The sequence below is a fragment of the Leuresthes tenuis genome, unplaced genomic scaffold (assembly GCF_036924035.1).
Source record: "Leuresthes tenuis unplaced genomic scaffold, fLeuTen1.0.hap1 SCAF_13, whole genome shotgun sequence".
Taxonomy (NCBI): Eukaryota; Metazoa; Chordata; class Actinopteri; order Atheriniformes; family Atherinopsidae; genus Leuresthes; species Leuresthes tenuis.
This window is the reverse complement of record NW_027325367.1, coordinates 9,163,746-9,176,363: the sequence shown is the minus strand read 5'-3', so window position 1 is coordinate 9,176,363 and position 12,618 is coordinate 9,163,746. Positions and strand designations below refer to the sequence as shown.

The 12,618-nt window shown below is 38.8% G+C and overlaps 3 protein-coding genes across 3 annotated transcripts in view; 2 read left to right on the top strand and 1 right to left on the bottom strand.

Moving 5' to 3' along the window:
- The window catches only part of znf106b (zinc finger protein 106b), a 154,286-nt gene that overhangs the window by 84,841 nt on the left and 56,827 nt on the right, over positions 1-12,618 (top strand). The gene's annotated exons all lie outside the window — the stretch shown is intronic.
- LOC140267258 (uncharacterized) lies at positions 472-4,304 on the top strand. The gene is made up of 7 exons (XM_072362475.1): positions 472-616; positions 937-1,009; positions 2,076-2,231; positions 2,845-2,903; positions 2,997-3,086; positions 3,440-3,529; positions 3,628-4,304. Exons 1-7 carry the CDS (start codon positions 614-616, stop codon positions 3,676-3,678), a joined length of 522 nt encoding a protein of 173 aa, XP_072218576.1. The 5' UTR covers positions 472-613; the 3' UTR covers positions 3,679-4,304.
- Positions 5,070-10,283, bottom strand: rd3 (retinal degeneration 3, GUCY2D regulator). Its single transcript, XM_072362474.1, has 3 exons — positions 9,997-10,283; positions 7,447-7,760; positions 5,070-5,803 (listed from the first exon to the last, which is right to left on the bottom strand). Exons 2-3 carry the CDS (start codon positions 7,734-7,736, stop codon positions 5,446-5,448), a joined length of 648 nt encoding a protein of 215 aa, XP_072218575.1. The 5' UTR covers positions 7,737-7,760; positions 9,997-10,283; the 3' UTR covers positions 5,070-5,445.

Below are 12,618 nucleotides of genomic sequence, written 5' to 3'. Positions count from 1 at the left end.
TATGATACTATTGAAAGCCTCAACACAAGTTTTAGCTTGTCGTTTTTTGCAGTATTGACACCCAACCAAAACAAAATAAACCCTATGTGACAGCTGCAGGCCTGGGATTATCTGTTGTGGCAAAGACGCCCAAAGGTTAAGTAATTGTTTAAGATCTAATAAGGCATGACAAGCAAGTTGTATATTCTACGTTGTTAAAAACGGCACAATCAAAATGAACACGGACCCTTTGTATTTTTTTTTTGGGGGGGGGGGGGCCTCAGGAAACCAAAGCTTGTGATCATGTCACACTGTGGTTGCTTAGATATGATGGAAAGCTGCTTAAGTCACACACGACCATTGTATAAATGTGCGTGTGATTCACTGGCAGATTGACAAGATTGGCAAGTGTTTTTCTTATCTCATTCACCACTAGGAGCGCTGTGTTATCTGTTGGTCTCTCCCGCCAGTGTTTTGAAAGTAGCTAGCAGCGGTGCATTATGGGCCACAAAATGTCTCCCAAGATTGCTAACTTACCGGATATGGAAGCGAATGAATGTACAATTTAGCCTTATTTTTCGGTGGCGTTCGTGTCAGTAAATATACAGTTTGTTAACTGTATGCTGTTGTCGCTATGGTAAGTACAGAACCTCTTATTTTACCAACAAGTAGGTTTATTGAGTAGCTTTGAGCGCATTAGCTTTAGCTGGGTAAACGTAGCTTTGATACTGTGAAGATAAGCTCCAACGAAACGACAACTACGTCTTAACGATACACTAAACAGCACGCTTCTTCACGAATCCTCAATCAGTTTATTTTTTTGACAGCTGTTTTAGATCTTTATTTAGCGCGTTATTGTTTGTAACTGTATTAGCTAATGCGCTCTGCAGAGCAGATGTTGCCCACCAGACGCAGTGGCACGTAAAGCAATGAACATGCAATGTCATGTGTTTGTAGTCCACGGAAGCGGAATGCAGAGTGTCCAGCTCCACGTCCCGAACAGATGAAAGGAGGAGATCAAGGAGCAGCGGTAAAACAACCCCCGTGTCACGGTTTCTTTGGTCTTTTCACAACTTTAATACAAAATTGCAGATCCACCCAAATCTCCCGCTGTTTTCCATATGAGATGATTTTGAATACATATAAATGCCTGTATTCACTGGCTGCATTTTCTCCATCATTACTCTTCCTCTTGCACGTGTATTGCGTTATTTCAGTGGCTTAAAGCATGCAACACCAAAAGGAAATTTATTCTTTGCAGAACATTTTTATAGATGGTCCTAATCTATTGCTGATTATCTACAAAGACAAGTCCGCAACAAACTGCTGATGAATGAGAAAACTGACAGAGGGTATATTAGGGGTTCGTCCAATGATAAAATTAAGTGGATTATAAAACATTAAATGAAAAGAATTAGTCTTTTGACTTCAAATGATAATAGAACAGCACACTTTAGACTAGAAGTGTGGGGGGGGGGGGGGGGGGGGGCATGGTCTTGTAAAAGTGGGCTGGCAGTTGGTGGGGAAAAAAGCAAGATTACATTTTTAATCAGTATTTACTCAGTTTTAAGCTGGTATTGTATTTTTTAGTGGACAGCAAGGGCTGAACATGTGTTTGAAAATGTTCTAAGTTACAGATCCATTTTGGTATTTTATTTTGAATTATCTTAAAATCTGATGGATGATACACAGTAGCGACAACAATGCATAAATCCCAATATGGCTTTTGAGACTATGGTCATTCATCAGTTCAAAACTGATATGAGTCAGAATTAGAAAGCACCTCTTGGATGGATCAGAATCAGCGTCGATGAGCATCAATGAGGTTTTTCACTTGATACTGTAATAGAGACAGACCTATACTGTACATGCAGATGGGAAGAAAAATGACCTGCTATTTTAAGGCAAGTGTAGTAAAATTCAACCATATTTCTCACCTCCACATTCTGCCACTCGAGGTAAATGTGTGAGCAATGAGGCATCCTAAATTCTGCATATGTGAATTTAATGTGTTAAATTTTCTCCGGTTGTTATCCATGATTTTGTTTACTTTTTTTTTCCATTTTTATGTGTGATTTTTTTTTTTTTCCACTTAGGACAAGAAAAGAGAAAGCGGAAAAGAAGCCGTAGTAGATCTTCCTCGTCATCCTCTTCCAGTTCGTCTTCTTCGTCCTCGTCGTCATCGTCCCCCTCCTCTTCTGAGTCATCACAGTCGTCCAGCAGCAGTCGAAGTAGCTCTAGCAGCAGTAGCGGTAAGTGTACATGAAAAGTCTAAAGTATTATATTCAGACTGCCAGACCAAAAAAGGTATGAACAGCGTAAATACACATTAAACCACATCAGGAGGAGGTCTGAACAGCAATTTGGATTTGACTTCTGCAGCTCAATCAAAAGTGCCTTTAGCATCACTTGCAGAATAACAAACATATTGCTGCTACTTGCAGAATGTTGTTCCGGAAACGATAGAGAACAACAGCATGAGGACAAAAACCATATTAACAACAAGACTGACAACTTAATGGACTGACTGCTTGCACTTTGCAGGCAGGCAAAGCAGGAAGGGAACTACTGTTATACAGCCACAAGATTAGCCGAGTTCTTACTGATGCTTGTGTCGTTACCACAGCAACCTATACAAATAGCTTGTTGATGCCAGAACAGAGAAATGTATTCTTATCACTTGCAGCCTGTCTGTCCTGCAGATCTGATCTGAAAAGATAATCAAATTTGTCTAAAGTTTAAGCTAAAGTCTAAACATCAGAATGGTTGTTAATCTTTTTTATATTTTTTGTTTGTTTGTAATTCTCTGTTCTGATATCGGGGTTAGATTTGGCTCATTTTATTGTTTTCTATTGTTGATTTCAGACTCTCGCAGTAAATCAAGAAAACATTCCAAAAAAAGGAAAAAGGAGAAACACAGAAAGGTACAAAAAAAGCACACATTTCTTCCTATATTGCCTCATTTTGAGTGTTTCTTACAGAAAACTTGGTCTTGCTTATTTTGTATTTTGAACCAGAAAGGGAAAAAAGAGAAGAGGCATAAGCGTAAGAAAGAGAAGAAAGCAAAAGGAGGGGAGGACAGCTCGGGACCTGTACAGATTTCCAAGGTAGCGAAGATTTTCTAAAGAACAAGATTTTCTTGTTGTTATTAGACTGAGGGGTGTTTAACTTGCATTGTGTCCCTGTTGTCGTTCTTTCAGCCATCATGTCAATTATATTCTTTAAAAAACATATCACAGTCTCAATGCTGTTTAACTACAATTGGAAAGAGATGGCGATATTTACATTTTACAGTATTAATTCAGTCCTAGCCTGATGATATTTTTGTTTATTTGGGGTTTGCATGACACAAACTATGCTGAGACTTTTAGATATCTATGATGTTTTTGCTTCACAGGCGAACTGTGGTTTTAGATGGTGTGTTGTAGCCCATTTAGATTTAACTTTGTTCTTCTTTCAGTACTTGAAGGACAAAAAAAAAGGCAAGTACAGTATGATTTCAGGGAAGAAGATAAAGATGAAAGTAAAGAAGTCTAAGAAAGACAAGCAGGTAATCAGTTTTTCTTTGTCCAGTAAACAAAAAGAGGTGTTTTTTTTCACAGTTTGTGCAGTAAATTGTTCTGTTACCCGTGCCTTGTTTCATCACAGCGGGATAAAAATCGAGCAGAACTTCTTGAGTTCTTGAACTCTACCCTGTGACGCAAGTTGGGCAACAGCATGTCCGCAGAACTCAGGAGTCAGAACTCCGCTCAGCTTCCAGGAGGAGACCAATGAAGAGTTTTCTGAAAGAGAGTTTACGAAAATGGAGTGACTCACTTCACCACAGACGGGCAGCGCCAAGCCGCATGGAGTGAGAGAGGCATTGTCTCTGCCAGGAAATTGAGATGCATTCAGTCCACAAGCCACAATTTCACCCTGCTGCTGTGCAGGTGATTCATTCTTTGGTTTAGTCTGACAGCTTTTGTGACGCGAGAAGTTTTATCGACGATCAGACAGAAATGAAAATCTGTGACTTGCCAGCCCCTGATTTCTCTACTCTGCTTGTGGTTCTAAGATTTTTTTCCCCTTCAAATAAGTACTCGGCCAGTTTAGACTCACAACTTACACTTTGGGAATACTGGAGTCTTTCTTACCAAGATGAATGCAGCAGAGTCAGAGAGTTTGTCTTACTTTATATATTTGTCTTCCTTGTCTACACCCAATGTCCTCGTTTCCCACAATTCAAATCAACCATTCAAGTGTCCCTTAGAGATGCAGAATGGGATACATACTCTTTTCATTCTCAAATTTAAAGATTAAGGTCAGTCGGCACTAACTGGAGTGAAGATGTTGAGCACATTTGTCATACTTCACTTTAAATTCAGTGAGAAGACAAAGGAACAGGGGATTTCGTAGCAGACTTTAATGTCCGTTCTTTAAAGATATAGATACTTTTTTGATATGCTGGCTGGGTCATTCAGTCATGTGAACTTTACTAAATTAAAGAGCGATTGTGCTCTTTCTTTAGAAAACACACCATTAAGTTTCCATTGTAACTTCCAGTTAGGGGAACCGCTGTATGCTCAAGGTGTACTGAAGTCAGTTTTATGTCCACATGTCGTTTAATAAGAGAACCAACTGAGCGAAGTCCGATTACTGTTTTTTTGGATTTGGTTTTCTTTTATTCCTCACATTCATTCACCCAGGTTTCGCCCGTTGGTTTAAGTCCTTTTTGTCCTTGAAATATACAGTGACATACGTGACTGTTAGTTTCACTTGTATCAAAGCAATTGGAAGCTTTTTGTGGAAGATGGTGCAGAACTGTTGTGTACTGTTGTACTGTGATGTGTGACAAAAGGAGGAAGGAAAAAAAATGGCAATTAAAGATTTTACTTTTGAATGCTTCATCAGAAAACACTGGGAAGCATTTAATGAATGGGTTTTTTTTTTTTTTTTGCTTATTTTTGTTTTTTTGACACCATCTTGTAAATAAAAAGTGCAGGAGGAAAGCATTCAGTTTGCTGCCGATCCTGGAGGATGTATTATGCTGCTGAGTCCTTTGTGAGCTGTTAGAACATGACTCACCTTTTGAATAATGATAAAGTGGGCTGTTTGATTTAAGACCATATTCCTTTATACAGAAATCTCTTTCAGAACAAATTCTCTTTACAGGCATTTAGTTCACTTACATATTTCTCTTTTTCAACTAGCTCACAAAAAAAAGCTTTTGATCAAATAACTATCAGGCTACAGTAAATCACTGCTTGGATGCTGTTGTAACATCCCTGCAAGAGGTGATAATCTCAAAATTTAAACTCAAAAGAAGCACCTGACATCGCCCTAAAACAGGGTTAAATGTGTGATACTGAACTGGAAATCTTCCCTTGGCCTGGTGCAAAGTGGACGTACTGTACTGCAGCACAGTTCTGGAGACTGATTAGACCCAGTAAAATGTCCAACCATCATCTGACCTGTGAACACCCAACATCAGACAACCCTACTGCTGCTGTTTCCTTTGTATCTAAAGTCAGGCATGCTCCACACTCTCTGTGATCTCTCCCCTCTATCCACTCCTTTCTCCACATCTTCTGACACGGTTTTGAGATCGCTCATCCCCGTCCCTTCAGCCGCATTGGAGGTGAGGCCCACTGTGCTTCCGAACGGGTTAATCTTGATCCGAGATCGGAAGTTCATGCTCATAGCACGTTTGTTGTTCCACTGGCGGGACAAGCGCTGCGCCTCCTGCTCCTCCTTCAGCTGGTCCAAAGACTCCAGGAGGACAGAGCGGAAAAGACCGGAAACCTCACGCACCTCGGGCTCGTTGGCCTGTATGATATCTCTAAACCTGCATAAAGCAATGCAAAACAACAGGTTAGTATGAGTGGGTGATAAATGATCTATTTAAAATAAACTAAGCAAGTGAATGGCCAGATGTTTATTAACATATCCAGCACACATAAATATTAAGAATTATCCGTCTTTTATGCAGATATTTTATCTCTGTCGACAACACCTGGTAAAGATTATGGAACCACACCTGGAGAATTCCTTCAGCCTTTTCGTTTTGTAAAAAAAAAAAAAAATTAAACCCAAATCAGACATAATTATTTTATCTAATGGCTGCACATTCTGGCTATAAAATTGGTGTCATTAAAAGAAACAAAATGCAATTCAGAAGAGGGAAAAATATATCACGACCCAAGAAAACAGTACAATTAGTACTTTGTTGCACCTACCTTGGCTTTAATGACAGCTTGAATTCATTAAAGCATGGAGTTCAGTAATGAAAAATAATATTCTTAAACATATTCTTCACCAGTCAGGTTCTAGCTCTCTTGTATAACAGTTTTGGAGGATGGAGCCTTGTTACGGACAATTTTTACAGTTTCCTTCTTAAATTTCAATTGTGACCTTTCCACCAAAAACGTGGTGGGAAACGTTTGCATGTAAAAAAAAATAAAAAATCCAGGATGACTGTTATCAGGAGCCCCATCTGCACCAACATGACACTGCTGCCAAGCTCCCAATTACTGCTTCCCCTAACAAAGAGATGGCTTTGCCTTAACAAGCCTTTAAGTACACCCTTTCCAGAACATATTTCCCAGTAAGTACCTCCTGCTCAGTGATATTTGGCCTTCCTACCATTTAGAGTTTTGTTCTCTCAGAGGACAAATCAAATCAAATCAGTGTTTTTTCATCGGGCTTTGTAACATTAGCATTTTGTCTTCTACATATCTTCTGAGAAACCAACCTTACTTATATGAAATTCCATTCTCTGATATGATCAAACCATTTACAGATTTCAGTCTTTTGTAATACTTTCTTTTTTCCTTTTTTAAAATATTTTCTTTATTTTGCTCATTTAAAGGCCTTGTCAAAACTAACTTTCAGTTTATGAACTCTGATGAGGATCCAAAAATGCATTAGGAGTAAAAACTTGAATTTTAGTATCTTAGAAAGCCTAAATCACAACCAATCTTAGGGCTGCAGTCTGTGCCAACAGACATCTCTTTTGCAAATAAAAGGACAGAGACATGATGGATAAAGGAGTGGGCCATATGATCCGTTTCCACAGGGAAAACCATCCTTGTCTGTGAGCACTTCACAATTGTACAGACAGTACAGATAAGGATTCATATAGTTGTTTTATTTGATCATCATACAAATAAAGCAATCTGGAATTCAGAAATAAATGGTCTCTTTTGTGGAACTAATTAAAACTCAGGCATCAGGTACATGACTCAGAGTCCCCAACACACTACGTTCTAAAGGTGGCTGAAAGACTTCCAGTTGACTTTTTCACAAGCTTATTGTATTTTGCTTAGTAAACAGGAATAGTCCGCATCTAGTGGTCCACCATTTTAGTCAAGGAGGAAATATCATTAGATTTCAAATGACTGTCTTGAATCTTTTTAACAAAAACTGGAACTACTTGTTGTCTTAATCGCAGCCTTTGTCAGTTGAAGTGTCTGCTCTGTGTCTCCTTACTTGAGAATGACCAACCCGCAGCAGGACGGCGGCACCTTGGAGCAGAGGTCCTCCAGTGCGAGCCTCTCTCCGGTGCTGATGTTGAAGGAGGAGCGTGGCGGGCTCGCCAGCCAGCTGTAGTCCACCCCTGTCTTCAGGCGTCTGTATTCGTTCTCCCTCTCTCTGTGCTGTCTCTCCGCTTCCTTGAGCTGCCAGCTAAACTCCAGCATCAGGGTGTCGGTGACCACGTCAGCCGGGTCCCTGTGAGGACTCCGGTAATACGTCTCATTCCAGCTGAACAAGGAGGCCATGGCCTTGTCCTTCCTCACTGTCCCCTGATGAGATGCAGACATAATATTACTGCCAATGTTTGCTCAAACTGATTTATTTCTAGGTGGATTTCTTTTGGGCTTCGATTGATTGGAGAAACAAAGAATACAGAATTTGGAATTTGTTTTTGTTACGAAATGTAATAAGTTTACAGTTAGAGACTTTCAAAAAGTCTAGAACTTGAAATGCAACATTTTGTAATGTGAGACCATCAACAATACTAAATCAATATCAAGCTGACAAACAGCAGCCTTCACTGAACACTGTCTTCTTTATTGTCTCCTCTTTCCAAGAGTCAGAAAATTCACAATCTGGTGGGGGTGTATGTTTAATGTGTATCAACATTCATCATTTGCCATCATTGAAAACACCAAATTCCCATATAAGCTATATATCTGAGATATTCCTAAAAGACAACATGCTCCATGTCGTCTTCCAGCAGCTTGTTGTTCTACAGGTGTTCTATCTGCTCACACAGATGCTGTAACAAGGCCTTTCAATGGTGACTCTTTTGTTGGTGTAGCTTTTTGTGATGAAAATGCAAAGAAACACAGAAGCGGGGCCTACTGATTGATGTATTATGATTAAAATGAAAAGATTTAATCAGGTCTCACAATCAGCATGCTTCTTAGATGCAGAGAAGATTGGCAGCTTCTGTTTGTCATTTGGGATAATAAACTGAATTAGAGCCGTAATGATTTGATCAGTGAGATGTACACTGTTTACATCTAAACACCAGTCCATATACAGTATCTCATATTATACCTGTGCAAACAATGTTTCTAAAGTCAGTCTTTTCATTCTGTAATACTGTTAGCTTATTATAGTAATAGGTTTAGAAACTCATTTAATCTTGTGTTGATCTGTTTACATGCTGAAGTTGTCCCTCAAACCACGGCTGTTGTACATACTGTGAATGGGTGTCACTCGGATTAATAACATGTTTTAAACAGAGAAAGAGTGAGATTAATGGTGCACCTACTCTTATGCCTACATATGCGCCCACAACTTTATTTCTGAGGTGCATAACCTTTCAATATGGGATCAAACAGACATTTTTTAATTTTTCCCACCAGCATCTTTCCTTTTGTTGTGAAATTTAAAAACGCTCCATAAGCCACCCAGACAGGTGAATGAAAGTCATCCACTGCACAGTTGTGTGTCTGCAACATCAGTAGAAAGCTACAGGGCCAGATTTGATCAGATTGTCTGAGAAGACATGATAGCTTTCAAACCCTCCGGAAATGCAACACAGCACAGGAGCAGGCAGCTTTTACATCTTGTACATACCTCCTTCCATTTGTTTATTTAGCTTGTGTATATTCCTTCATCACAGAGCTCTGTAACATGCGATTTTCTCACTCGTGGGATAGTAAAGGTTCTTCTATTCTATTCTAATCCTTAGAATCCAGTGGGACAGCACTGTGGCTCCACAAGGAGGTGCAATATAACCATCATTGCAGGCAATATTCGCTGAAAGGTGCACTCACTACTGAACATATCATCTCTGCTCCATGATTTTTTTTTTATTTTTGAGTGTAATCAGTTTGGTTTTGTCACCAAAAATGGGTTACATGTGAAATATTCTGTCAACAATATAATGCCCAGTTAGGACGATTTTTATTTTGTCGTGAATATTGAAAATAGTAATCGCTTATTCAAAAAGCCTGAGAGCGTAATTGGTATTATGTTGTAAAAATGACTACTTTTTTGTTTTTATAGAAGAAATAAATAAATTAATAATAAACAAATAGGTCTTCAGAAAACAGGTAGTTTCATATCCACCGAACTGTAAATTATTCTTCAATTTATCAACTAATCCCAGCCAAAATCATCCAAACTTAAATTTGTTATAAGAAATTACATTTAAAAAAAAAAACATGACAAACCCTCACATTGGAGAACCTGCAAGGTTCAGTTCCTGTGAGATTATGCTTGAAAATCAATTGATAATGTTTTGTCAGCTGATTTTCTGTCAATTTAGCAATCATCTCAATGGACCACTCTAAAGTGGAAAAAGGTCTGCACTTCTCTGTCATGTTTCATTGACTCTGAATTTGAATAATTTCTCTGTGACAGCAGTAGGCGAGGTACGTGGAAAAAAAAGAGTGCAAGGTTACTTTTTTCATTGGGTCTGTAGGTTATCACAGATATAAAATAATCCAAAAAAGCCAGTCAAACCAATTTGTTGCTGTTTACTTCAAATCAGAAATGAGAACAGTGAAAGAAATATTTTCTCACCTCTTGCTCTTCTTCTCAAGTTCGCCTTCGGCACCAAAACAAAAAATAACAGAGCACAGCAGAACACAAATACAACAGTCCTCAGACAGCAGAAAGCTGGTATGAAAAGCAAAGACAGAAAAGAAATGGTCTCTCGTTCTCTTCTCTCCCGTCTCAGTACGTCTCTCCCCTCCTCCCCCTCCTCCCAAGAGCCTCTCTGGCCTGCCTTTACTTGTTGTGGGAGGTTGAGGGCACCATCTCCGAAGGGAGCCATTGGATCACGGCCCCAGATGAAGTGCTTATGCAGCTTTCTACGATTCACCGTTGCCATAGTGATGCTCCTAAGCCTATTTGTCCACAATAAGCTCTATCAGCTGAAAGGGAGCTGGAGAGAGATGAAGAGGCAGATAGAGAGGACAAAGTGGGTTGAGCAGTGATATTGAGAGCGCCAGATAAATCCAAGATTGTTGTTTTGAGGATGGGGTTAGTGTGGTGTGAGCTCAGCGTGGACTGACGACAGCTCGGTTTAGTGACGAGGGGTCATCCTGTGTGAATTAACTTCCCACAGATAATGAGCGTCAATGGCCCACTACTGCTGGGAATGATTTACCGGAGGGTCGGATATATGCTAATTATGGGAGGAAATGTTTGTTAGTTTGTGTGTGTGTGTGATGCAGATAATTGAGAAGCAGAGGCAGGGTCCAGACTGAATGTGCAGTCTTTGTGTAGGTGGATATCAAGGTTTGTTTGTTTATTCTGTGTGTAGGTGTGAGCAGCAAACCTCAGACGGTTTCTTTCTGCACACATTCACAGTAACCTTAAAATCCCCATCACATACCCTCCTCCTCTTCCTCCTATTCAGTTTTCCTCTGAAAATAAAATGCTGATTGAACTATGAACTCTGGTTATTCACAGCAGAAACATTGAAAATACTGTAAGCAGAAAGCCAGTGTGTTTTTATATGAGTGCCAGGATATCTTATATGCTTCGGAACACCTGACTGAGTTGTTTCTACCTCTGCCATTTCATGTATGTAGACCTAAAGTGAAAAAGAGAGTATTTTAAACCATTACTTTGTTACAATTTGATCATTTTGAGAAGAATTTACATTTAAACTATCTGTTTATAAAGGTTAAAGGGTTAAAGCAGTTAAATTGAAACACCTTGTTCTCTTGTTACATCACAAAATGAGCCTGCTGAAGATTATTTTAGTGTTGTTTGGAAATCTAAATTCAAGTTGGCACTAGCTGTTTGCCTGGATCAGATCTGTGAATCAGTGTAGTCCACCAAATTTAAGGATTTGTCTGACATTGGGACATGAAACAGCAGCTTCTCAACTGAAAAACAGCTGGATTAATTTGAGTTACAAGAGTACTAATGACTAACAGCTGTAATGTCAACCACACAGCACTTATCAGCACTTATCAACACTTTTGATGAAATTATCATGCCTCCTATTAAACAAAAATGTTTCTAAAACTTTAAGCATCAACAAATATTTAAGTATTTTTATTAATTTCAATACTTGCACCTGTATGCATACTAAAAGTTTCTGTTAACAAGTCAAATTCCTTATATGCAGCAACATACTTACATAGTTCCTGTCTCATCATGTCCTGAAGGTTTACAATTGCCAGAGCGCAGCTGGGGCAGATTCTATGAGGATATCAGTGCCTATACAAAATCAAGGCAGAGAGAAAAGTATGCTTTCATGTGCTGTGTTAATTGCACTGATGATGCACCGACATCTTTAACAACCCTGATGTCCAAAGGAAAAAGCTGAAAAAGCACAAATTTGTTCTTACACCCCTGTACTTCTAAATTTCTATCAACTGTATCAAAACAACAGAAGGGGAAAAAAATAACTGCATGAAAGAAACCCTACCAAAGGGCTTGTTCACACTTTATGAAATTGTCTCAAGAAACAGTGAGCCACCAATATTTACAATCATTCAGATTTCTCTCTAACTTCCGTACAGTAAAGGCTTCATGATGGAATATATGAAGGTCAACACAAAGGTCCCAATTCTGTGCAAAAAATTGCTCTTATGTTTATCTAAAGACTCCATTATTTAGATAGTGTGCATGGGTATCCACCAGTGTTGTGTTCCTAAACTTTTTTGGGTTTGGCAAGAGTGAAGAGACAGTAAAACGAAAATATATTGTACTGAAAATGGACGGTATGAAGATGTTTAGTCAGAGACTCTAGATTTCCTTAAAGGCCAGTATGATCAGTATGAATTAGAAAGGATAAAACTGTTTTAGTGTTCATGAGCATCTGTTTTCAAACACACTTGTATTTTATTTGATTCTCTTGAAGTGTTGTAAAGATTTTGAAATGTATCTCTTGACCAAATAATAATTTATTTCTTCTGTCGAAGATAGCATCTAATATTGATTCATATATCTCATTTGATATCAGGTCATTCTCGCAAAAACAAAAGATGTGTATGTGATCTGAAAATGTTCATTATGTAGCTCATAAGTCAGCAATGAGCCCATCAGAGGACAGTTTGATTGTTTACGACCTGTGTGTGATATATGGATAAGTTACACCAAAGAAATCATGAGTCTAACACCTAATACTTAATTCATTTTACATAGAGTACATCCAATTCATAGTCATGTTTTTAACGGCCTACA